The sequence below is a fragment of the Prunus avium genome, chromosome 4 (genome assembly GCF_965620075.1).
Source record: "Prunus avium chromosome 4, drPruAviu1.hap1.1, whole genome shotgun sequence".
In the NCBI taxonomy this organism is placed as follows: domain Eukaryota; kingdom Viridiplantae; phylum Streptophyta; class Magnoliopsida; order Rosales; family Rosaceae; genus Prunus; species Prunus avium.
Window position 1 is genome coordinate 32,363,923 of NC_142287.1, and position 26,468 is coordinate 32,390,390.

Sequence of the window (26,468 nt, forward strand, 5' to 3'; positions counted from 1 at the left end):
ATGTGGAAAAATAAATTATAACAAGAAGAATGAGTGAAGATTAACACAAAACTACTCAGGCACCCATGAAATAAAATTAGAACGCAGTATATTTAAAACCCTGTCAGCTCAGCTTGCATTTCTCGTGATGGAATTGGAGAACAAAATTTAACAGGAAAATGTTGCTGTCTACAATATATGAAATTTCAAAGTTACACATTTCGGGAAAAGCAATTAATTTGCCAGCTCAATCTAATTTGTTTATTCTCAAAAGACACAAGAATCACCTAGATCAAAATCCTTAACCTGTTCATTACAGTGAAAACCATTATCATGAACCTTGCAATAAAATTTGAAATAGAAATACAAGAGAAGCACAACCTAATCAAATCCCTTTGTTTAAAATGGAAACCCTGCTCAAGGAAATGAGGAAACTAACATAAACGTTGTTGTAGTGTAGCTGAAGGTTGAAAAATTGCTCCTACTTGAGCAGCAGATGCATCCGCTCCAACCACTGCAAGATCACAAACAGTACAGAGCTGCCCTTCTTGGGCCAGAACAAACCGAGAACTGCAGTACGGGCATGAAACATCCTTCTGCCCACGGTAAATAGGCACATATGTTGCACCACAAACCACAAATGGGTTTCTGAAATCGTAATTTAGCTGGGTTGCATCATTCATGTTCTTCTCGGCAGCCTGGAGGACTTGTCTTGCTGTCTTTGCATGGTTTTCAGTGGTGGGATTGGTCTCCAAAAGTCGCCTGGCAAAGTTGGCTGCTGTGTTGAGATTACCAGCCTTAAAGCAAACACTCATGGCATTCAGTAATGCAAGTCTCAAGTGAGGCGTCTGAAGGTTACAGTAGTTGCGAGTTTTTGTATATATCAGGAAATGAAGAACAGAAAGTTCAACAAACTCAAACAAAAATACTTTGAAGATAATGGTGGCTTATTTTTAAAGCAAGAACTGGCCAGTTATGCTGGATCTGTTCGGACAGCAGCCAGAATTTTTATTGAAGAAGAACTTAAAAAGGCCACAAACAATTATCATGTAAGCGGAAAAATTGGTGAAGGAGGCTATGGCACTGTTTACAAAGGAATACTGTCAAATGAACAAGTGGTTGCCATAAAGAAGTCCAAAGTAAGTGGCCCAATTACCGAGAGTAGGCAATTTGTTAACGAGGTGATTGTTCTTTCTCAAATCCACCATAAAAATGTTGTGAGACTCCTAGGTTGTTGTTTGGAGACCCAAACACCAATATTGGTTTACGAGTTCATCGCCCATGGCACTCTTTATGAGCACATTCATAGGAAAAACAACAAAGGAACATCACCCCTTTCATTGCCATTACGATTGAAGATAGCATCAGATACAGCAGAGGCACTAGCTTACTTGCACTACTCCACTTCTACCCCGATCATACACCGAGATGTGAAAGCAACAAATATACTTTTAGACGAAAACTACACGGCAAAAGTATCCGATTTTGGAGCTTCACGATTGGTTCCTGATCAAGATGAAAACAAACTATCAACTTTTGTGCAAGGGACAGTCGGATACTGATGTAGGACGAAATATGGTCAATTATGGCACTAAGAAAAAAAGGAAGGCGTATCATTGGGATTTTCTAAATGATTGAAGAAGAATTGTGTCATATGGTGGCTTTTGGGTTTTTAAGGTCGTTTGGCCTTCCAAATCTGCATTTAAAGAGTTGTAATCAATTTTTCAGTTTTTGTTTTATTTCCCCTTTAATTTCAATAACTCCCCTTTAGTAGCTCAAAGGGTGAGAAGGTTGTATTTAGACGTTTCTGAGGTTCTTTGGAGATTCAGTTTTTATGAATCAAATAATTCAAAGAGAATTTTCTCTCCAATTTCCTGGTGGATTCCAGATTATCGTTCTTTAGGATTTTCGCTTGAAAATCTATTTGCTTGTGCTGCGTCAGATACTTAGACCCTGAATATCTTCAGTCAAACATACTAACAGAAAAGAGTGACGTCTATAGTTTCGGAGTTGTCCTAGTGGAGCTACTCACAAGCCAAAGGGCTCTTTGTTTTGAAAAGCCTGAGGCGGAAAGAAACCTAGCAAAAGTCTTTGTTTCCTTGTTGGACTCGGATCGCTTGGGTCAAATTCTTGATGATGAAATAGTAGAGGGACACTTTGAGAGAGTCACAAAAGTGGCCGATCTGGCAAAAAGATGCTTAAGGCTAAGAGGGGAAGAAAGGCCCTCCATGAAAAAAGTAGCTGCAGAGCTCGATGGATTAGTGCCAACTATGGAACTGTATCCAAGTGGAGGAAAGCCTAATTTCCCTCGAACTCAGAAAGATACCGACTACTTGCTTGGGTCACCTGTTTCAAGCTCTTCCTTTGTGGATATCAGAGGTGAGGGTGATGCTGGTAGTTATAGTAGTATTTTAATCAGTGCAGATTATGAAAGGAGCATGCAAAATCAGATCCAGATGGTAACGCCTCATGGAGATGGGCGATAATCAGTTGACTACTTGTTCCTGGTAATATTCCTCTTAAAATAGAACTATGTCATCAGCATATATATATCTATTGCAACTTTGTTGTGTGCTTGCAGAAATAAGAGAACTAAAAGGTCCCTCGTTTGTTTCCCACTAATTTTATCATCAATCTTGAATTTATAATTTGATATATCAAGTACAAGCTTATCATATATGGTCTCTCCACCAAAAAGAAGAAAACAAAAATTCTTCTTTACATTTTTCATCAATCCTAAATGGCATTTGCGCACTAATTTTAAATTTGAAACAGAGCAAAGTTGTTGGCTGGCATTACCCATAAGCTTCTTGAATTCGTTCTTCTTTGCGAGTGTTCTAAAAATTGTAGCATATTGGTTTTCTAGAGTAAGAGGGTAATATGAAAATGGAGACAGGGTAATAGCTAGGAGAACAAAAACATGTATCACTGCCACAAAGACTGGAACATTATTGGATCAGACAAATTTGTAGAGGAAGATCATGTATTACCCCTAATCCATGACTTAGAGCCACCCCATACCAGTCTTTACTGCGCAAGAACTTACAAATGCCACAAACAATAGATTGACTTGCTGCTACTGATGTATGTTTAGGAAATTTAGACCAATATTAGTTTGTTTCAGTTCGAGCCAGTGCCTCAGGAAATAAATCTATGTTAATATCTTGTACCGTGGGTTGTAAAGTTATATGGTCCTCACTTGTAATCCATTGTAGTTTTTCGTGCATAATACTACATTTGTCATGTTCCAAGTTGGTCTTCTATATTTATGGATGTTATGAATTGAAGATTTTCAGATTGAAAAGCACGTAATCGTTTAAGAAATTAACATGATTAAATAAGGTTTAGGGAAATGAACTAAGGAGAAAGGTTGATTTATGTGCAGAAGAGACTTGATTTATGGGTGCTTTGGCTCAGTATTGCCAGTGATTTATCAGTTTTCAGTCCGAGATGTGTTTGTGTGATTTAAAAATATCTAAAACTTGCAACAAAGAGAACTATTTTAGCAGCCCTAGACATGAACAATAACAGCAACAACAAAAAGATGTCACACCCTTGTCCAAATAAAGTGTGGTTGTAAATGTATGGATTTTGTAATTTTCTTTTGGCTTCCCTTGACAAGTTTGTAATAGGACAATCATTGTATTTTCTCAAGCTCAAGTTTAGATTATGAATTTCATCTCTAGGTGTGTTCTTATCTGGCTACATTATGATGGACAATATTGTGTTTGACAAAGGTATGTTTTGCATTGCATCACATTGCATTAACCTATTCCTGAAGATTATGACTAGTCATCCTTTCTCCATATGACTATTCAACTTTGCATTAGTAAGATTTTCCAGGTCACTATTTCCAGCTGGATCCTACCCACTTTTTTGGTCCTATTTTGTGAAATCCTCAGCTGCCATGTATCGATTCTAACCTAGGAATTTTTGGTAAAAGCAAAAGAATTCCTCATTTGGCAGCCGTCACTTTGGGGGACAAGTTTTGGAAAGTTTCATAGCAAACTTTCTCTTCTTCTTCCTCAAGAGTAACCTTCATATTTTTCATCTTTGAGTTTTCCAAATTGTTTCTTTTTGAAATATGAAAACTTCATCTTGCTAGATCAAACACTCTATCATATATATCTAGGTCAGATTCAAGATTGATTTCTTCAAGAGTATGGTTTCTTGAAGAAATTGGTTATTTTCTCCATGAATCCAACTTTCATTTCTGTCTGAGTTAGAGCTTGCAAGCTAGTGCCATGGGATGAAAGAGCTGGAGAAGGAGCTACCATTGTCATGAAGAACTGAGCTTCAAGCTTTGCTAAGTTGGAGAAGAAGATTGCACAAATGAGGTATAGCTCATCTTCCTAAATAGACCTAGGAATTTCTTGAGCTTGCTAGTGTTCTTTGTAAGAATCTTATTGCTTAGTGGATTGCCTGGTCGGTTGATGACCTCCAGTTTTTCCCAATGGTGGGTTTCTGGGTGAACATTTTCTGGTTTCCATCTCTGTAAATTTTCTGGGTTTGTGTTCTTGATAGTTGACTAGTCATCTGGGTTTGTGCGGTTGACTAGTCATCTTTTTCTGTTGTTTGGTGTTTGCTTGATTATGCTGTCTTCACACACTTTCACCATAGTTGTTGCTAGCACAGGGGATGCCTAGATTGACGGGTCCTTCTGAGTGCCTAGGTTGTCACTAGTAATTCTCTAGGCTTGCAGGTACATCTTGGTATGCTCTGTATGTTATTATTTGGTATAATTCATATCTGACAGTTGACTAGTCATAAGAGTATTTGGTCAAGGTCTAGAGTGTGTGAAGTTTGTTGCGTTCTTGGTTGAATATCTTTTAAATTTACCCCTCGTCACCTAAGTACCAATTTCAGTGGTAACAACATATATAAGGTAATGCTAAATGGGGTATTAAGGATGTCGTGGTTCTCCTTATACAGCCCAACTGATGTAGAACATATGAGGAAAGTAATTAAAGAGGAGCTGAAGCGACGTGCGGGCAAGGGCAAATCGTGCAAACTGCAGATTTTAGTTCCGAGCTAAGAATTAGACCCATTGTAACACCCTGACTCCAAATTCATTCCTATTTTAATTTAATTAAATGAAATTATGAATTTACCCTTGGGTTAAGGGTAATTTGTTTACCTAAACAATTAATTTGGATAATATTTTCAGATAAGATTTTTGGATTCGTACGTGTCAATATTTATTATAAAATTCATATCTTAATTGGATAAAATTTTGGTATTTATAGAAGAAAAAAATCAGTAATTTTTTGGTATTTTTTAAAAAAAAATTCATTTTTTTTTGCACAAAAATTGGCTGCCGTTGGATTGGAGAAAAAAATTTGATCGGAGAGCCCAGAGCGCGACACGTGGACTTTAGTGGCACTGTAGCGCGTAGCACTGTAGCACGTGGGCACTGTAGCGGCACTGTAGTGATGATGTCAGCACCAACCCTCGGGCTTGAGCTCGGGTTGAACTGGCCTGAGGGCCAGCCCGACTTTGTGGGTCCCACTCCCAACTCGGGCTTGGGCTGTACGCTGGAACTGGGTTTTTTTTTTCTCCCCTCATCCTCTGGCTAGAATGTCCGCTGGAGCTGCTCTTATGCCTTTTTTTTTCTTTCTTTTTTATCATGAGATTTTTCTACTAGTAAGAGCATCTCCACCCACAAGGGCTAAGTCTAGGGCAAGGGCTGACACTATTCACGTAAATAGTGTCAGCCTTGCCATTTGTGATTCCACCCATGAGGGCTAAGTCTAGGGCAAGTATAAGGCAATTACTATTCACTTAAATTTTTTTTTTATTTTTTATACTTAAACCATTGATTTTGATAAGCTTTTCGGATAAGATTTTCAATTCCCAAGTGTTAATATTTATCGTAAAATCCTCACTTAAAAATCAAGATAACATTTTCGGATAAAATTTTGAAATTTTTAGTTAATAAAATTTTGGAAAGTGAATAATATTGGTAGGTATGTATAGAAAAAATTTCAAGAATTTTTTGATATTTTTTCAATTTTTTTTAGCCAAAAATTGGACAACCGTTGGATTGTGCAAGATTTTTTGATTGGAGGCTCCAGGAGAAGCCACATGGCTTGTAACCATTGGGCAATGTGGGCTGGTGGGTCCAACAGTTAAAAAAGATTGAAAATCAGCTGCTGACGTTAGCAGCCCGAGGGCAACAGCCCAGTCAAGATCTGCCCTTGGGCTTGCCAGGGTTGGTGGGACCCAAGGCTTGCCCGGGTTGCAGGTGCTGCGCTGGAGTGCGAAACTGGGCTTCGGGGGGCCTTTTGCCCGGGTTAATGCCTAGCGCTGAAAGTGCTCTCATAGAATAGAATTGGCCTTGGCTTGCTAGCACTTCCTTTATTCTTAATTCGTTCTACAAATTGTTTTCCTTTCCTAAAGTTTCTAAGTAACCAAACACAGAATGAAAACGTAAAGTGATGCATAAACTATCAAGCTTTATGTTCATGGATTATAATTGAATTTGTTCTTGGATGTTCCATTGACTTAGTGACAACATTATTGCAATGGACAAATTTGTACTAATGGAGCACCATGTGAATTATTTAACTCCGCAATATAAAAACAAAAGGTAGATCAATTGTGAAATAATATATTCAGCTTTTAGATAAGCATTCTATCTCCAGTACTAGTTGGTCCAGTCAAAATCAATCGTGAACATACATATGGTTGGCGTGGAAGATATGGACCAAGAAATGGTGAGATGATACAAAAATCAATATTAAATTATCAATTAAACAAACAAATAATAATTGATCATACCTCGAGCCACACAGTCTCTTCCTATTCGAGTTTGCTAATCATACAAATACAGAGATAGTCAAATCAGAAATAATAGTAATAATAATTATTATTATAATAAACATGTTATAAAGAAATAATAAATATAAAAAAACCAGAAGAAATGTTGGGTGGCTGCTGAAGAAGAAAAACAAAGTCTTGGTCAGTCAATGCCCCTGTTTATTTTATTTTATTGGGTAGTTTTATTTTATTGGGTGGTTGCTGAAATGTTTGGTAGTTTTTTTATTTTATTTTTATAAATGTTGCGAAAAGAGGTCTTGTCAGTAATCAATTAGTTCTAGGTCGTGTTTTCGGAAAACAAAAGTCTTGGTCAGTCAATGCCCCTGTTTATAAACTTCACGAAATTGCCTAGTTAGTACACTGGCGGCCGCCGACCCAATCAAAGACAAGACAACTGTGGGCAGCTCCCCACACTTACAAAAAAAAACCTTCAGCCGTCCGTATAGTCCCATTTAAATTCACAATTTTTAATTATTTTAAAGTCCTTCCTAAATAAAGGCCCCACATAGCCCATTCAATACATACTTAAAGTCCAAAACTTATATTAAAAAAGAAAAATCCTAAATCCTATATTAAAAAAAAAGATAGAGATCCCACCAAATTCACTTATTTTGTAATTTTGTAGAGAATTTAGCCGCCGAGTTGGAGTTGTCCGGACAATGTGTCAATACTATTAGTATTCAAAGTTTGAAACAACACATGATGCACACGGATAAACGAAAGTCTGGGTCAACCATTAGCCCACAGCTTTTTTTCACAACACAAGCAGAATAACCCACTCTTCTCAGTAAGCCCACAGCTTTTTCTCACAGATCATCCTTATTCTCTTCATCTGATGAAGTTTTATTGACCCAATTAAGAGAGAAAACAAAAAAAAGGAAAAAGGACAAAAAGATCATCCCTATCCTCTTATCTTCTTGCAATTGCGTGGTAAGTGTTTTTATCAGTTGAAGCTTAATTTCCTGATGAACAATGGCGGAACCATAAATTTTTTTGGGGGTGTGCTAATTTTTGTTTTGTTTTTTTTGTTTGTTTTTTGTTGTGGTATGGGAGTTCTATATAAACAATGAGAACCTTTTTATTTTTATTTTTATGCTAATTGATATAGTGAGAGAACCAAGTGGGAATTAGAAACAAAAACTGTGGGAAGCAGAAACATAAACAAAAGTACAATTTGTAGGAGTAACATATCCAAAAAGAGAACTGGATATAGAAAACAATGGTTCCCAAAAAAAAAAGATAAGTGAAGGGAAAGGTAATGAAAAAACAACGAAACAATACAAAATTGAGAGAAATGACTGAGTTTATAACACCAACCAGACAATACAAGAGGCACTCGCGTGGCCTCCAAACCAAAAAGTAATAAAAGACAACTTATATTAATATATATATGCAGTCAGTGTGTGACTTTGTGAGCTACTTCAAAAATGGTGGGCTAATATTCGTGGGAGTAGGAAATACCTTATAAAATTTGCACCAAACCAAATATTTTATCATGTAGTTCTGCCTTTGCTGATGAAATAAATATATATGTAATCTCTCTCCCTCACTATCTACGTTCAAAGGCTTCTGTATAATAGTATCTAAAGCACTTAGGTTCAAAGGCTTCTCCCTCACTATCGACGTTATGTCTTTACAGCGCCGTGATGATCATCTGACCAAAACCATAAGGTTAGTTTTTGCAAGATGTAGCCGTTTGATAATATAAGATGATTATTTGGCGTGCCCCGCTGAGTATCATCTCACTTTCTACGATATCGTAATATATTTTAATTGACTTGTCATTTGATGTTGGGTTAGATATACTCTAATTTGTTAAGTCTGGACTTACCTCAATTTTCTGATTGCACTTTTCTTTTAATTAGCGACGCACCAGGTAAACTGGCACGATGTCTCCCATCCAAAGTTAAAGAACTTTTAAGAAAGAAATGTCTTTCAGATTCATTCTGGAACAAGATGATTGTAATTTCATGTGTTATTGCAATTTCCCTAGATCCCTTGTTCTTATACATTCCATTCATCGATGAGGGAAAGAGATGCCTTGGAATGGACAAAAGGTTGTGGGATGTGGCTCTGATTTTGCGATCTCTAACGGATATCACTTTCGTGGTGGATATTGGATATCAAATCTATGAAGGGCTTAATCAAGCCTACAAGGAGATCAACGGAAGGAAGTCGGACTGGCAAAAGGATTGGCAACCGACGTTAATAAGAAGAGATGAGATAATTCCATTTGCTAAGATTTTCGCTCGGGATTTGACGTGGCGTCCTTTGGTGACTGACCTTCTCTCTGCTTTTCCCATGCCACAAGTAATAAGAGAAACGCAAATTTTTGGTGTAAATTATGAGCTGTAGACAGCTTTAATTACTACGGACTTCTAACCCATTACTATTATTCTTTTGTGCAGCTTCTAATGAAAGTTTTTTTCAAAATGTGGTGGTCGGGATATTCAGAACCGAGAAAGGTTGTCAACTTTTTTCTTCTCATCCAATATCTGCCAAGAATTTATCGAATTATCTTAGCTTCTTCCGAACTTACAAGGACCATCAGAATACCGATCAAAGCTATATTCAATTTCTTTTTATACATTCTTGCTAGCCATGTGAGTTTCACTTCCATATTTTTTCATTTTACTACGGACTTATTTTGGTAATTGATAAATGCTTGATGAAGCTTAGTTTGATTTACAATAAACGCATGATTGGAAAGTGACTATTGATGACCTAGAGTGAGTCTAGGTGTCAATACAATTTCTCTCTCAATAAATTATCATATCGATGATTAATGCTTAGACCTATCAATTAATTAATTATGTTGTCATAGGTTATTGGAGCCTTTTGGTACTTCTATTCCATTGAACGAGAGACCCTCTGTTGGCACCAGGCTTGTCAAAATCAAATAGATCCCGAGAGATGCATGAGTACCTTTTATTGTGATCATGACAATTCTGCCCAACCAAATATTACATTTTTTGATGAACATTGCAACATAGATGTTCCATACAATGCTACAGAGCCGTTTAAGTATGGAATATTTCTTGATTCCCTTAAGTCTGGTATTGCGGGGAATAAACATTTTCCAACAAAGTTATGCTACTCCTTCTGGTGGGGTCTGAGAAATTTGAGGTTTGCTTGCACATTTATATCTATTTTAAAATTTCACTATTTTATTTTGTATCCTCTATTAATCAAATATATATTTTTTATACTAACAATTTGTTTGTATGTCCTTAATCACCATTTGGTCACTATTATATCAAATATAGGGGCCCAATTATTAAAAAAATTCAACATAAAATGGACTGTAATAACACACCAAAAAATCCATTTACAACATAAGAAAGAGGCTTCAAATTTCCTATAAATTATCAAAATGCCATCGATTTCTTAAAACAAGCCCAACCCCCAAAACTTCATACAAAAATTCAAAACCCTCAATAGGGCATCAAAGTAATTTAATAATCAAAATTAAATTTAATAGGGCCATCTGTCATTTAGTGTTTGTTTATAAATATTAAATGGTGTAAGGTTTATTTATATCACTAATGCTAAAAATGGATATATAACTAAATATCTCATAAAAAAAAAGTCTTCAACATAATATGATTCCTATTGTAAATCTTCTTTAATTACTCCTATTGTATATGATATATATTAAATATGACTACTTTTCCTTTTATGTGGTAACAAAACTTACAAGGAGGATCCTTTTAGGAATCCCCCATTCCTCTGATCATACAAAAGCTTAATAGGAAAAATAGAAGAAGGAAATAACTGTTAGAGAACCAAATAAGTTTTACTTTTATAACTACTTTCTTCTGCCATTCATTAGTACGTATCTCACATTTTGCTTGGTCCTTCACTTACTTTTTGCAGCAACTTTGGCACGAATCTCGCGACAAGTAGTTCTCTGTGGGAAAACTTGTTTGCAATTCAAATTTCTATCACTGGCTTGCTATTATTTGTATATCTCATTGGAAATGTTCAGGTTAGTAATAAATCTCTCTCTTAGATATCTATTTAGTTTACTTTACTTTACTTCAGCTTCAGGGGCGAACGTCTATCTTACGTAAATGTACATCAATTTGAAATAACGTTGTGAGGTTCACTAGGGGCGGAGCCACACTGGGACCAGTGTGGTCACAGGCCCCCACTCAATTTTTTAATATTTTAAATTTAATATACTGTTATGTATTTGTATATGTATATTATTTCAAATACTTTATGTTTTGATATGTACCCACATGTGTTGTGGAGGATCTATTAATGCACAAGGAGGTACTTCAAATTTCTCATGTACTCAGCTGGTAGTGGTGCACTCCAAGTGTACAAATTACCTTATTTTCATTTTCAACATTTAAGTAAATGTCTTTCTCCTTTTACTTTCATTTATTTTTATATTACTCCATTTACTTAAGTTTACAATGTAAATAAGGAAGTACCCCCTATTTGGATTCAAATAAAAATACTAAAAAATCACATTCCCACCAAATCAAAATATGAAAAATCGGTTTTAGTGCAAAATACGATTTAGGCTAAAAATGATGGCTCATTAAGTTAATATATACTTCATACTAAAATCCCATAAAATCAAGTTTTCTTATTTGATGTGTAAGGAATAAAAGCCGCCAAAAATTATCTTGAGAAAATGATTATTCCGAAAAACTATTTTTCATACTTAGTCAATATTTTTACATAAAACATTTTTTCATATATGATATGAATGCATGAAGGGACCTAAGGTTTTTTTCAGTTTGTGAAATTTTGATTTTTTTCTTTCTATTGGTTTAATGGGGGAAAAAGCTTTAAAGATATTTGCTAAATCGCTACTATTTGTCTATCTCTTGCAATTTTTCTTGCTCAGAATGTATTTTTCTATCCCTTTGTTGAGGACAATTATGATTGCAACCAATAAGCAATATAATTCTTGACATATGTGATATATATATACATACTATTTTTCGTATGTATTGTGAGTTCGAATTTTTGATTCTTTATAATTTGTAAGAGGCCCCCACACACATGAAATCCTGGCTTCGCCACTGAGGTTCACTAAGAATTTTATTTCAACTATTTGAGATGTCTGCCTTCGTCCTTCTTAAAAAATTAGACCTTGAAAACCACTGAGGCATCAAGTTTGGACTAACAGAATAAACAAACACAATGCTTTAAGAAAACACTAAAATGATAATTATTAATTCATTGGTCAAATGGTTTTGAAATTAAGTGATTTTTTACATAAATTTTTTCTGTAGCAATACTTAAAAGTTAGATGTTCGGATCATTGATATACACTTGTAATTTACTATTTGTGCTTAAATGTACCTTCAGACATTCATTCAGATGAGAACCACACAATCTGAGGAAATTAGGAAGAAGATTGAATTTAAAAAAGAAGCGACAGACATGTGGATGGAGAAAAATGCCATTCCTGATGATAAAAGGAAGGAAATCAGGAAAATGATAAAAAGAAGCGACAGACACCTGGAAGGGGACAAAGATGCTGTTTTGGAGAATCTATTCAATGTTGTTCCCGGTTATATGCAAAAATTCCTAAAGCATTTTCTCTGCATGAAAATTCTAAAAGAGGTCTCTCTCTCTCTCTCTCTCTCTCTCTCTCTCTCTCAAATATTTGTATGTATATTATTTATTAGAAAAGAAAATTTTGACTACCTAAGAAGTACATGAGTTGCCTTGGCCTTCCATCACTCGTACGCATCATTTGATGGTTCAGTTTGGATTAGATTGAGACAAAGGCAGTTCTTATATGAGACTTTTAATATATTGGATTGTTATCCTATTAAGATCCAACACTTAATAAATTTACTAAACAGAAACCAGGACATTAGTCCAATTTACAACGAATTAATTTATATCGTTGAACTTATATAGATGAAGGAATCTCGCTTTGTGTTTAAACATCGATCAATTTTAAATGTACAGGTTGATCTCCTTCAACTTATGGATGACAGTGTGCTGAAAATGATGTGCGACTGTCTGAAGCCAGTGACGTACGCGGTAGATCACATCATATTTCCAAAGGAGCACCCAATTGACCGCATGCTTCTCATTATAAAAGGCACTGTATTGACCTACAGCATAACTCCTATTCCTAGCCTTACACCTGGTGAAGAAACAACAAAAGATTCTGGTGCTGCCCCATCAATGGCCACCAAGCAACTTGGGAAAGGTGGTGTTTATGGAGAAGAGCTTCTGACGTGGGCATCGCCCGAGAAAACTGGGATTGACAACCTTCCTACCAGCAACGAATATGTGAAATGTCATACAAAAGTAGAAGGCTTTGTTCTCTCAGCCCAGGACTTGCTAAAGGTAGTCTCCAAATCCAAACAGTTGTGGAAGTTAAACATAGGCCCTTGATCTCCCTCGCAACTTCTACAGCGGCTGGTCCTGGACATTATGTACGGATATCCAGTTTTTATTTACTTGTGTTTTTGAGTGCTTGTATCGTACTTATGCCGTAAACTGCTTCCATAAAGAAGGAAGAAGAACATCAACTTGAAATTAAATCTTGTATGTCGTAAACAGTTTGAGGTTTATATTGCAAGGTTTGCATGCTTTTTAATTTAATTACATAAATCAATAATAATGCAGTCACTTACCCCGGGGTAACTTGGTCAACTTAATTCAATAAATGAAGAGGATAATAATAATGCAACTTACTAAACTAAATTGATTTATGACAAGTTGTTGTTTATAGGAATAGGATTAATCCAAGAAAAATTGTACGCATCAAGCAACTTTGTCTAAATACGCTTTTTTTAATTTAAAAAGAACAAGTCTTCCCAACGGCAATCACATCTCGAATTTCATTTCATATTAATAATGCAGTCATTCTCTAAGAAACCAATTGCTTCTATTGCAATCTTTATTTTTTCCTTTATTTCCGGTTTTACATTTTGTCTTTCAGTGATCAAATCAAAGATATATACAAAATTAAACGACTGATCAATTATATTTAATAACTAGTGAATTATATACACAAATTGACAAATAAAATTGTACATTATTGTGAAATATCGTGTGTATATATATATATATATATATATATATATATATATATATATATATATATATTAATTGAATATTTTTTTTTCTATTTAGTTTATAATAATGAAAGCAGGAGGTGGCTTTACCACATGCAAATTTCGTAAATAACTTACAAGTGGCTACTATTAATATTAGAGTATGAATTTCTTTACTTGGATAACAAGTTGTTACCAGCCAATAGGTAAACATTGGATTGCCGCCTCTTTTGTTGTTTAAATAGGAAACCTTCTACATCAAGAACTTGCATAGAAATACACGCGAAGAGAAAAAAAAATGGAGAGAAAATAAAATAAAAAGAATGAAAGATAGTAAGAGAGGTAGATAGAAGAAGGAAGTATTGGAGGGAAATAGAAGATTGGGTTTGTGAATGCGATGGAAAATTGGGAAACACCTAATATTTCTACCAAAAACTTTGGTGTCAAGGTAGGGATTTCTTGGGGGCCTTTTACAGAGATTGATTTAATTAAATTTCGTGCACATTATATTATGCATGGTATTATAGTTTAGTTGACATTCCTTGTATTGGGTGTTTACATATTCTTTTACTATTTGAACAGTGTTGACATAATTATATATACATTTGTGATATTGTAAATGGTTACATTGTTGTGAGATAAATAGGATATGTGAAAGACATAATTATATCATGTCATGGAAATTGGTTGGAATTGTTGGGTTGAGAAAATAATGATGGAAAAATAGGGTAATGGAAATGATCTTTTGTGTAGTTGAGTCTAACTCTTAGCAGGTACCAGATCTTAAGGATCCCATAGTACACATGGTTTTTATTGGGTGATACGGGACTAGCGATAGAGAGTTAGGCAAAATGACTAACAAAAAGGGATTTATGGGATGAATGAGATGGGGAATAGTTCATATAAATGAGCATTCGGGATCAAATGGTATAATCATGGTATGGGACATGCAGGTTTGCTTGTCCAGTTATATGAATTAATGGGAGTAGATGAAGAGCATTCATGCATTATTATTAATAATGTGAAATTTGGCTGTGTGATTATATGTCACTTAATTTAGTTATATCAATTTCTTGTAAAAAGATGACAGGACCCGACCCGAATTCCCCCTTGAAACTCGTGTCGAATCCTGTTATCCGACCGACACCCGAACAATGTCGGACCCACTACTAACTTTACACATCTCTCCCAAACTTTTAAGAAAAATGGGTTGAGACCTCTACTGAAAATTCGGCAAAGTCTCCCCAGTAAAATGGACTTTTACCAAAATAACACCTGTAAAAGACGACAAACTATTAATCTCAATTGGCAGCACACACAAGATAAGGCACACACAAATTTCACATGGCCTCCTACTAGAGTTAAACTTACGAGGGTAGTTTCCAAATAAACAACAAGAACGACAAACAAAGTTTCCTAAATCTATGATGTAATTCAGCTCCTGACAAGAAGAATCAAGTTTACAAGCTCAGAAAGTCATTGTATGGGTTAAAATAATCTCACAGGGCATGGTTTGGCAGATTTACTAAATCTATGAAGAATTTTGGATATACACAGAGTAATTCAGATCACACATTGTTCTTGATGCGTGATAAAGGAAAACTTACTGCATTGATTGTTTATATGAATGACATTGTTCTCCAAGGGATTTGCCTGCTAAACAATACGACCATTGGAAAGCAAAAAATAAAGTCAATGTGTGGGCACATGAACATCAAACGCATTGTAGCACGACTCAGGGAAGATAGCAGAAGTGAAGTTTAAACATGTTCAACTCAATCATATATGGTTAAGTATATATATGTTTTCCTCACTGCAATACCAGTGTTTTTGTTCCTCTAAGATAATTAAGGAAGTATCAAAAACTAAATTCATAGACGATAGGTTAAACATAAGGAATAATTCTACCACTAAACTTTAGTAGTTAATACGGATCAATATCCACTTCCCATACCATATTTAAGATTATAACCCTAACTTCTTGTATCCTTCTATTGGACCATACACAGATAAAAACCCACTAAGAAGGTAACTTCCATATATACATGCAAACGAAGTGTTTAACTGAAATTCAAACTCATAATTGGAGGCTGGAGCCCAGACAATCAATCTAAGCCCCATAAAATTTAAAATGAAGTTTTTAAATGGATCAATAATAAAATCTACCTTAGATATTAGCCAAGCTTTCTGCAAGTGATTAAGAACACTAGAGGAGCTTGAAACGAGGGTTTTAACATGAGTGCATAAAGAAAGAAAGAAAAGCTTGGCATCTTGTGGTCAATTAATCCCAAACATCAAATACATAATAGCAATACCATCATTAGAAATCAAATGTATGTCAATCCATGTATACACAAACATCAAATACATTATAGCAGAAACGAAGTTTAAACACTTTTAACTCAACTGTATGTGTACACTATTATTTGGAATTAAGACATGACACTTCATGTAATGTTCTTCCCCTTTGATGTACCCTATGGCAACTCTTGGAATAAACTTTTAGATGCCTAAAACGCGTCACCAGGACATAGTTAAGTATATGTTTCCCTAAGATAAATGCGACCCAATCTTGAAATAGAAAACTTTAAATGAGGGCATAATTAAGGAGGTATCTAAAACTAAATTCAAAGAAGATAGCTTAAACAGAAGGAATAAATCTTCCACTAATTTTTAGTAGCTACTAGAGATCAAGATTCCATTTACCAGTACATATTTAAGTTTATGAGCCTACCTTCTTGTATCCTTCTATTGGACCGGAGACAGATAAAACTTCACTAAGAAGGTAAGTTACATAATTGGAAGTTGGAGCCCAGAGAATCAATCTTATCCCCCACAAAATTTAAAATGAAGTTTTCAAATAGATCAATAACAAGATTTACCTTAGTGATTAGCCAAGCCTTCTCCATGTGATTAACAAAAAACAAATAAAAAAACCAATTTGAAGTCAGGATCAAGTACACATATTTGATTTTTGGCCGGCCCAAAACAAACAAAAACATGTAAATGCTTTCTTTTTTATTATTGGTGTAGATTTGTCATGGCTTTGTCACATAATAAAAGGACATGGGTCCTTGTTTTGTCATCATCTTGTTTGGAATGTGAACCGGTAAACAAGAATTAGAGCCGGCTTAGAAAACTTCAACTTGGACTGGAAAAGTAGAGCGTACAAATTAGTACTGAGGAGGAGGAAGATACATTCCTCTTGAAACACACTGGCTTTGATTGGATTGGATGGCCTTACATGGGATTATTCTGCAACTCTTCTTAGTGGGATTGGTTGTATTAGCAGCTGCAGAAGCTCAAGCCTTGCCTGGCTGCCCAAACCAATGTGGAAATTTGTCAATTCCATTTCCATTTGGCATGGCTAAAGGCTGTTACCTCAGAGATGAGTTTTTCATTGATTGTAATGAAACCAACCAAACCCCAACACCATATTTCAATGGAACTGGGATCCCAATTTCCAACTTATCCCTTAATGGTGAGTTACAAATAATGCAATTTGTAGCCAGGGATTGCTATGACCAAGATGGTTCTTTAAACACAAAACTCAGCAACACCCCAAGGCTCAAGCTTTTCCCTCCTTACACAATCTCCGGCACCAAAAACAAGTTCATTGCCGTTGGTTGTGACACTTACACAATCTTCGAAGGTGTTCGGGGCAAAGAAAAGTACATAACAGGGTGCATGACCTTCTGTGAGAGCCTTGGAAGCATTAGTGAGTCTTGCTCTGGCATTGGGTGCTGCCAAACTTCAATCCCAAGTGGACTTCAAATGCGTACCGTGACAATGAGTAGCTACTACAATCATACATTTATATGGGACTTCAACCCCTGCAGCTACTCCTTCATTGTGGAAGAAGGCCAGTTCACATTCTCTAGTAAAAGTTTCCAAGAACTGAAATCTATAAGCCGGCTTCCGATGGTTCTCAACTGGGCAATTGGGGATGAACCATGTGATGCAGCTCAACATCGGCAGGATTATGCATGCAAGTGAAACAGCACATGTGTCAACCCCCACAATCTGTCTGGTTATTTTTGTGAATGCTTGCCAGGTTATGAAGGAAATCCATACCTCCCAGACGGTTGTCAAGGTACTGATTATGATCTCTTATATACATCTAATTTGATAATTATGAGCCTTAAATATGTGTTTGCTAATGGAAATAGATCCTCTGTTCGTTTCAGATACCGATGAGCTAGATTTCAAACCCCTGCAGTGCAGGAGCGTGTGTAAACGTACTTGGAAATTATTCTTGTGTATGTCCAAAAGGTTTCAAAGGCGATGGAATGAAAGCTGGAACAGGTTGCAGCAAAGACAACCCCAGCAATCTTTTTAAGGGCATTCGCTTGCTTACTATTTCATTGGGTATGCACATCTGGTGAACTGTTAAAATGCATCCTATATTTATTCAAGTAGATTATTATACAAAATACTTATGAAATCAAATCTGGTTGTGATTTGCAGCTACGACAGTAGCCTTGTTGGTTTTGCTGGTTGGAAGTTCATGGACTTACTGGGGAAAGAAGAAAAGGAGGTTCATCAAACTCAAAGAAAAATACTTTCAAGAAAATGGTGGCTTGTTGTTGCAGCAACAACTCGCTAGTCGCGGAGGATCTGTGGAGACAACGAAAATTTTTACAGCGGAAGAACTCGAGAAGGCTACAAACAATTACCATGAAAGCAGAGTCCTTGGTGAAGGAGGATATGGAACAGTGTACAAAGGAATACTAGAAGATGACAAGGTGGTTGCCATAAAAAAGTCCAAGATTTGTGCCCCCGCTCAGAATGAGCAATTTGTTAACGAGGTGATTGTTCTTTCTCAAATCAACCATAGGAATGTGGTGAGGCTGTTAGGTTGTTGTTTAGAGACGCCGATGCCATTGTTGGTTTACGAGTTCTTCATCAACGGGACTTTGTCGGAGCATATTCACAACAAATGCGGAGAATCTTTACTTCCATGGGAGCTGCGGCTGAAGATAGCCGCAGAAACTGCAGGAGCACTGGCATACTTACACTCCTCCACTTCCATGCCAATCATACACCGAGATGTGAAAACGACGAATGTACTATTAGATGAAAATTACATAGCGAAAGTGTCTGACTTCGGAGCTTCACGGTTGATTCCTCTAGATCAAGCTCAAATAACTACTTTAGTGCAAGGAACACTAGGGTACTTGGACCCTGAATACTTCCATACAAACCATCTAACAGAAAAGAGTGATGTCTATAGCTTCGGAGTTGTCCTTGTAGAGCTACTAACAAGCAAAGTGGCACTTTCTTTTGCCAGGCCTGAGGCAGAGAGAAATCTAGTGAGCTTCTTTGTTTGTTCAGTGGAAGAGGGTCGATTGAATCAAATTCTTGATGAAGACATAGTCAATGAGGGAAATATTGAGACACTTAAAGAAGTGGCTGATCTTGCAAATAGATGTTTAAGGGTAAAAAGGGAGGAAAGGCCTACCATGAAACACGTAGCCATGGAGCTGGAGGGGATGAGGATTATGGCAAAGCATCCATGGGGAAAGGCCAATTTCGGCCCAGAGGACACTGAATACTTGCTTGGGTCAGCTTCAATGGCTTCTGTAAGAGGTGACAATTGTTCTAGTACCGGTACAACTACTGATGCAACTACTGTGTACGACAGCATGCGAATCGAAATAAATGTTAATGCGACACAACGGGCGATAGCTCCTCAACTGGTCAATAGTGATGTAATGTAGGAAATCATACCAATATTAGTTTGTTTTGATTTCGAGACAGTGCCTCATTTAAGAAAAGGGCATACAGAGTACATACTACAATGTACTGCGTTGTAAAGTTGTGTGGAAAAATAAATTGTAACAAGAAGAATGAGTGAAGATTAACACAAAACTACTCAGGCACCCATGAAATAAAATTAAAACACAGTATATTTAAAACCCTGTCAGCTCAGCTTGCATTTCTCGTGATGGAATTGGAGAACAAAATTTAACAGGAAAATGTTGCTGTCTACAATATATGAAATTTCAAAGTTATACATTTCGGGAAAAGCAATTAATTTGCCAGCTCAATCTAATTTGTTTATTCTCAAAAGACACAAGAATCACCTAGATCAAAATCCTTAACCTGTTCATTACAGTGAAAAACATTATCATGAACCTTGCAATAAAATTTGAAATAGAAATACAAGAGAAGCACAACCTAATCAAATCCCTTAGTTTAAAATGGAAACCCTGCTCAAGGAGATGAGGAAACTAACATAACCGTTGTTGTAGTGTAGCTGAAGGTTGAAAAATTGCTCCTACTTGAGCAGCAGGAGATCATCTTATCTGGGTAGGAGAACAGAGCAACCCAGATGCATCCGCTCCAACCACTGCAAGATCACAAACAGTACAGAGCTGCCCTTCCTGGGCCAGAACAAACCGAGAACTGCAGTACGGGCATGAAACATCCTTCTGCCCACGGTAAATAGGCACATATGTTGCACCACAAACCACAAATGGGTTTCTGAAATCGTAATTTAGCTGGGTTGCATCATTCATGTTCTTCTCGGCAGCCTGGAGGACTTGTCTTGCAGTCTTTGCATGGTTTTCAGTGGTGGGATTGGTCTCCAAAAGTCTCCTGGCAAAGTTGGCTGCTGTGTTGAGATTACCAGCCTTAAAGCAAACACTCATGGCATTCAGTAATGCAAGTCTCAAGTGAGGCATCTGAAGGTTACAGTGGGTGAAGTATGCTGCTAGCTCCTGTTGGCGAACGGGATTGTCCTTAAGTTCTCTCCTCTTAAGCTCCATCTTCAAACCCAGAACATACTCCTTCACAATGATAATTAATTCTTTTACTTCATCAACCTCTCTCCTTGAATCAACTACGATCAAAGGAATAGTATGCAGAATACCAAGGAGAAGTCGTAAGGCCTCTGTAAATTTCCCCGTAGTTGTGGCCTTGTAACCCGCCTTAAGCTTCTCTTCCAGCTCTGAGAATTTAAACACAAGAGCAGGAGGACCCCTAACATTAGGAGTAGCTGACTCACTCCATCCCCTCTCAACAGCCACAGAGATCACAGGAGCTGATGAGAAGGCACGTAGATAGGTATGACTGCCCATGTGTAAGTCAAGAAACAATTGTCTTAGGGGAGCAAAGTTCTTTATACCCAGCTGCCGGCTCAACAAACGCATTGCAATATCGAAATTCCCAGCCGCTGCATGTTCAGCAGCAAGAGATGACTTCTGGGTCCAAATTTGACTTACAGGCATACCAGGAGTTGGGGCAACAAACACAGAAGAACGGGCATGACTTGCAGTTTTGGGAGTATCAATCTCGGGTGGAAGTTCAAGATCTTCAAGATCCCATCCTCCCTCCTCATTTTCCTCATGTTCTTCCTCATCCTCCAGCACTGCACTGATGTCTCCATTTGGAATGTTTTCCATGTCAACAATATCCAAATCCTCTCCCCAGTCAGCATCTGTAGCCTCTTCATACTCTTCCTCTGCATTCCTGCCCACATTATCAAGACCACCCTCAAATATTCCTCTCATGACCCTCAACAAGGGCCAATCTCCACCACAGATGATTGGGGTTGGAGGCATCAAAAGAGATGGAGATTTCCCCTTGGGTAAAATTGGAACATTATCTCCCAGTTCAGCTGCCAAACGTTCTGCAATATCATGGAGGCCATGAACTACAGCTGTGCTATAAGCAAGGGGTAAATGACCAGCATTCTCCAATATCTTAACACGCTCTTTGATGTCACCCAAATATAGAGCATTGTGGAATTGACCCATCACATCATTCTTGACTTCAGCAATTTTCAGCATTTTGGACAATTTATCCAAGTTTCCAGTCACAAGATAGAGGAATGATAGCCTCTCAAAATTCTTTGTCTTCTGATACGCATATTCTACAATGCCTGCATTACCCTGGCGAAGGGCCTCCACTCCCAAACGATACCAGTGATCTTTCTCATCAATTTCCTTGGCAGAAGCAACAGCAATCTGGATGTTTCCACTCCCTAGTGCCAAGTTGAAGCGAGTCCTTTCATCCTTCACAAAATGAAGGGCAACCTCAGGGAAACCTTTCTGCTGTAGATATGCAATCATGGCCTGGCCACAGAGCTCAGAGCTCTTAATCATGCTCATAACCTGGTCATACCTCTTCTTCAGTAAGGATAGCTTGAAAACATATTCGGTTGCATCAACAACAATGGCACAGTTCTTCCCATCTCGATCCAAGCAATGGATGGTGCTTCCATACACTTTTGTTATATATACTGGAATATCTAGGGTCCTGATGATTCCATTGTCCCCATTGGGAAGGCAGTATTTGATGTGGTTCAAGGTTGTATATATGAAAACGCCATTGTCATCCCAAGCTCCACTCTTTACACGAATTGTCTCATGGAGAGTGCACTGATGCACAAGCTTCTTGTTGGCTATCACAATAGAATGTTTGCTCAGCAAAGCAATGCTTTCCATATCGTTTGACCAAACAACATACCTTACGAAAGGAGTTTGAAGCTCCCCAAGAATAATTCTCTGCTGCAGGTCAAAAATAATAACTCTGTCCTCTGCCCTGCAAAGCAAGTTTCCGGTTCCAGCATAAAATATTGCATCAGCAACAATAGGTAGGGCACTCTTCTTGACAATCTCATTTTTAAGGTTCTTAACTATAACTTGATTGCTGCTCTTTTCAAGCACTGCAAACCTATTTCTAGCCACGAACACGGCTGGTCCTCCAATTCCTCTTTTTGCCTCCTGCACAATATCACCCCGGCCAAAGCTATCTTTGGGTATAATGTATAGCTCATAAGAACCCCCATCCGTTTCTGAACATATCAAAACAGCATTTTCTGTAGGGCTATAAGATAGTGTTCTAGCCCCTTGATTCAAGGTGGAAGAACCAGGCCTTCGAATAGGGATAACCTGAGTGTCTCTCTGGGTAGAGAACTCAAAGAAGCGGAGAAAACGATCTTTAACATAGAACATTGAATCACCACTAACAGAAAAGGCAGGACGTTCTCTCTCCAATTTAAAGACGATCATGCCACTATCATGACCAGCAGCCAAAAGGTTCATTTCAGGATGTGATGCAAGAATCCAGAACCTATCATGCTCTCTACGAAATGTCTGAAGACCAGTCCGTTTTGTGGCATCCCAGACTCGGATGCTTCTATCCTCTGAATTGGACACAATAATATCCTGCCTTGCATGGAATAAAACACATGATACATTGTTCATATGCCCCCTTAAGGTGTCCACTTCCCAAGCCTTTGTATCTGAAATTGGAAAGATCAACAGGTGACTATTATTACTAAACAGAATTCTGTAACTCTAATATTTCCTTGTTTCTAAAGCACACACACTAGAAGAGTTTTTATTTTTTACTTTTAAAAGTTAGACCAATAAGAGCTTAATCGTCCAATGTATATGCACATAATATTTACCAAGAAATATATAAGCACATGTACAAAAGCAATTATGTGGCTTTCTTCAGTGCTACTGAACAGGCCATGAATTAACTTTTACGAAACAAGGCTTTATTAATAAAAGGAATGTACAAAATTACCTACAGATGTCTGGTATTTGACAGAACAATAATAGAAAATTAAGTTAAATGACAATTTGGGAGCTAAAAGCTAATCTATTGCCCTCTCTTCAACAACATGAAACAATTACCCCCAATGGGTTACCAATGAAAAAGAGAAAATAAAAGAAAATGTCAAGTGTTTTTGAGGTTACTATATCGTGTACATGGTTGCAACTTGCAACTGAAAGGCAGATCTTCAGTAGGATGATTAAAAGCTAAAAAATTAGTCTTTAAACACATAGTTTCCTAACATATGTTGTGTTTGGCATCATGAACATTGGATTACTTCTTTTTAAAATATAATATATAATTAAATAAATAATTATATTTAAAAATTCTCACCAGAGTTGGATTTAGCTTTTACAAAAAAGAAAAATTAAATAACAAAATTTCATACAAGTATTCTCGCCTACTTTTGATACTTGAAAACAAGAAGCAGATCCATACACATTTTTGTTTCTTGTTAAAAAAAATCTTTGGAGGTGCATACTTATTAGAATGTTTATTTCACAGGACACCTGAAACAGAAGAAAAAAGGCATACCATTCATTCGCCAAAGTTTCACTTGTCGATCGTCTGCTCCAGAGACGATCAGAGGGAGTGTGGGATGGAATGATGCCCAATTAACACCCCGATCATGACCTTCCAAGACATACTTCACAACAGCATCAACTCCACCAAAGAAATCTGCATTCATCTGACTCAGGCGCAGGATGTCATCTGCAGGGGCAACCGTCTTTTTCCTGAGGGCACCAATATCCCAAACACGAACAGTTTGATCCAAGGATGCTGAGACAACAAGATCCTCCTTTGGATGGAATAAGGCACACATGACGTAATGGTTGTGTCCAGTGAGCACAGAAATACAAGTTCGGGACTGCCAATTCCATATTCTGATTGTCTGATCATCGCTGGCACTGACAATCCATGGGTACTCATGATGGAATTGAACGGTGCGTATGTAATCAAGGTGTCCAAGAAGTGTAAACAAACACCTATGCAGCTTGTAATTCCACACCTTGATCTTGTAATCATCCCCTGCCATTTAAGCTTAAACAATAAATTACTTCCTTCGAGGATCTCTTTGGAGTCAGCAGCGCCATCATGTAATAAAATAAAACTTACAAACAAGTAATTCTTCTCAGCTTGATAGAACTTGGAAAAACACAGGTACCGTATTTAAGATTAAGAAATATATGGGTGAATAGTCTAGATCTGACTGTTTCTACACGGCATAACGAAGAATCTAATAAACTAACATTTCTAATGAATCCAAAGGGTGATGTGAAGGTGACGCATAATATTACACAAAACTAACATGGCAGAATAACATGCATTATACCAATTTCATATTGAATCTAAGCACACCGTGAAAACAAGAAATCAAGTGCTGAAATTTTCAGATGTTAACACGGAATGAACCAACAGAAAACAAAAAATTTTGAATTTTGATGTTGTACCTCCAGAGACGAAAAGCGGCTGAGAGGTGTGGAAATGGACACCACGTACAGGGCCATCGTGCTCGTCAAAACGGTCGATGAGAGTGCCCATTCGGTAATCCCAGAGCTGGATCACACCGCTGTGGAGACTGGCCAAGATCCATGGCCTCTTGCTGTGAAAGCTCAGCCCCTTCACTCGATTACTCTTGGTCTCGAATTTCGTCAGCATCTCAAAACACAATTGAATGCCCCCCTGATTGAAATCAAGATCAAACAACCGACACCTCTTTAATTGATTGAAACTCAATTCAGCAATACAAATCACGCCTCAAGGCTAACCAATTGATAATACTTTCAATCTAATCAATTCATTGTTTTCTTATCTATTTTCTCAGCAAACAATCAAGGGAGGTGAATTTCGCAATTGAACTGATACGTACAAAGAAAGAAAGAGAGAAAATGTACCTCAGATCTGGTAATGCGGATTGCTGATTAGTAAAGCGGCGATACGAGATGATGGATTTGTTTACGATATGATAATGCACTGCAATCCAACAAATCGTCTAATGATCCAGACAAATTTCCTCTTCTTTTCTCAGAAGCCAATCAGCAGGTGAGAGAAATTGGGGAAGAGAGAGAGAGACTCAGATCCGGGAATGCAGAGATTCAATCATATGAAGGCTAAATACATCAAAATTGCAATGCCCAGAGAGAGAGAGAGAGAGAGAGAGAGAGAGAGGTCACTACAAAGCGGTCAGTGACCTTGCAGATCTGTTTTGGGTTTTCAAGCAAAGCTCTTTTATTTCTTTCTTACTTTCGTTCGTTCTTGGTTTGTCTTTCGTTTTTTGGACAAGGTGGTCACTGGTCACGTTTTATTCAATTCAATTCCTTGAAAACTGATTTTTAGGCTTCTTTTTCTTTTTCTTTTATAGGGGCAATGGTCTACGAAAATTGATATTTCTCTATACATAAATCACTTATTTTGAATTTTAATCGTGCATGGTGAAGAGCTAGTAGCTTGAATTATAAGCCTTCCTTTGAACTATTGAAGTGTAAAGTTATCAAAGTTGTAATAGCCTTTGTTAAGTAATTTTTATCTACATGAAACTTGCAACTCACATCGTGGTTACATCCTCTTTAGTGTGAACTTAATCTCGAGAATGGTATGATGAAAATTAGTTTATTTTATGTTTATTCAGAGAATTGTGTTATTAGGACCCAATATCTCATATTGAAAAACTATACATATCTTGAGATGGCTTAAGAAATCTTGAGCAATGTTTCTTTACAAGCCGGTTTTTATGGGCAAGTTCTACCCGTGGAGTATTATCAAATTTATCTATTAAAATACCATTGAACTAAGAGGTGGCTGGTGTAAAATTGTGTTTAATTAGGCAGGATCATTTCTGATCAGGTATAATTCTATGATTAGGTAGAATCATGTCTGATGAGGTAAAATCGAATTGCATGATTAACAACATGCCGTGCGAATTAATCTCTTCTTATCCGCATGACTGATCAAATGGGAAAAAGAAAGCATGAAAATGTTAGCTATGATGGTGAGGGAAGTTTGGAAATGAGACTAGGATTAGGAAGAACAAAGCAATTTGAATTAGGTACAGAAGCA

At 37.0% G+C, this 26,468-nt stretch overlaps 2 protein-coding genes and 3 pseudogenes across 2 annotated transcripts; 3 read left to right on the forward strand and 2 right to left on the reverse strand.

Moving 5' to 3' along the window:
• Positions 1 to 246: 246 nt before the first annotated feature.
• LOC148295260 (coatomer subunit alpha-2 pseudogene) lies at positions 247 to 794 on the reverse strand (annotated as a pseudogene).
• Positions 795 to 829: 35 nt separating this feature from the next.
• On the forward strand, positions 830 to 2,634 carry LOC110758623 (wall-associated receptor kinase 4-like; annotated as a pseudogene).
• A 5,293-nt stretch (positions 2,635 to 7,927) lies between these two features.
• LOC110758630 (cyclic nucleotide-gated ion channel 1-like) lies at positions 7,928 to 13,325 on the forward strand. Its single transcript, XM_021960535.2, has 7 exons — positions 7,928 to 8,469; positions 8,664 to 9,108; positions 9,207 to 9,401; positions 9,623 to 9,924; positions 10,675 to 10,786; positions 12,130 to 12,387; positions 12,742 to 13,325. The coding sequence occupies exons 1-7, from the start codon at positions 8,426 to 8,428 to the stop codon at positions 13,174 to 13,176; spliced, it is 1,791 nt and encodes a 596-aa protein (XP_021816227.1). The 5' UTR covers positions 7,928 to 8,425; the 3' UTR covers positions 13,177 to 13,325.
• Positions 13,326 to 17,064: 3,739 nt separating this feature from the next.
• LOC110758626 (putative wall-associated receptor kinase-like 16 pseudogene) lies at positions 17,065 to 19,642 on the forward strand (annotated as a pseudogene).
• A 236-nt stretch (positions 19,643 to 19,878) lies between these two features.
• Positions 19,879 to 25,720, reverse strand: LOC110758631 (coatomer subunit alpha-1). Its single transcript, XM_021960539.2, has 4 exons — positions 25,307 to 25,720; positions 24,863 to 25,094; positions 23,946 to 24,440; positions 19,879 to 23,091 (listed from the first exon to the last, which is right to left on the reverse strand). Exons 2-4 carry the CDS (start codon positions 25,068 to 25,070, stop codon positions 20,141 to 20,143), a joined length of 3,654 nt encoding a protein of 1,217 aa, XP_021816231.1. The 5' UTR covers positions 25,071 to 25,094; positions 25,307 to 25,720; the 3' UTR covers positions 19,879 to 20,140.
• Positions 25,721 to 26,468: the final 748 nt, after the last annotated feature.

Bases quoted from the DNA above. Each gene is read 5' to 3' on its own strand.
- LOC110758631 (XM_021960539.2), bottom strand. From the start codon at position 25,070: ATGCTGACGAAATTCGAGACCAAGAGTAATCGAGTGAAGGGGCTGAGC. The intron at 24,441-24,862 runs GTACAACATCAA...CTTAAATGGCAG, and splicing joins GCCGCTTTTCGTCTCTGGAG to GGGATGATTACAAGATCAAG. The intron at 23,092-23,945 runs GTATGCCTTTTT...TTCCAATTTCAG, and splicing joins GAAACTTTGGCGAATGAATG to ATACAAAGGCTTGGGAAGTG.
- LOC110758630 (XM_021960535.2), top strand. From the start codon at position 8,426: ATGTCTTTACAGCGCCGTGATGATCATCTGACCAAAACCATAAG. The intron at 9,402-9,622 runs GTGAGTTTCACT...ATGTTGTCATAG, and splicing joins TATACATTCTTGCTAGCCAT to GTTATTGGAGCCTTTTGGTA. The intron at 12,388-12,741 runs GTCTCTCTCTCT...TTAAATGTACAG, and splicing joins GCATGAAAATTCTAAAAGAG to GTTGATCTCCTTCAACTTAT.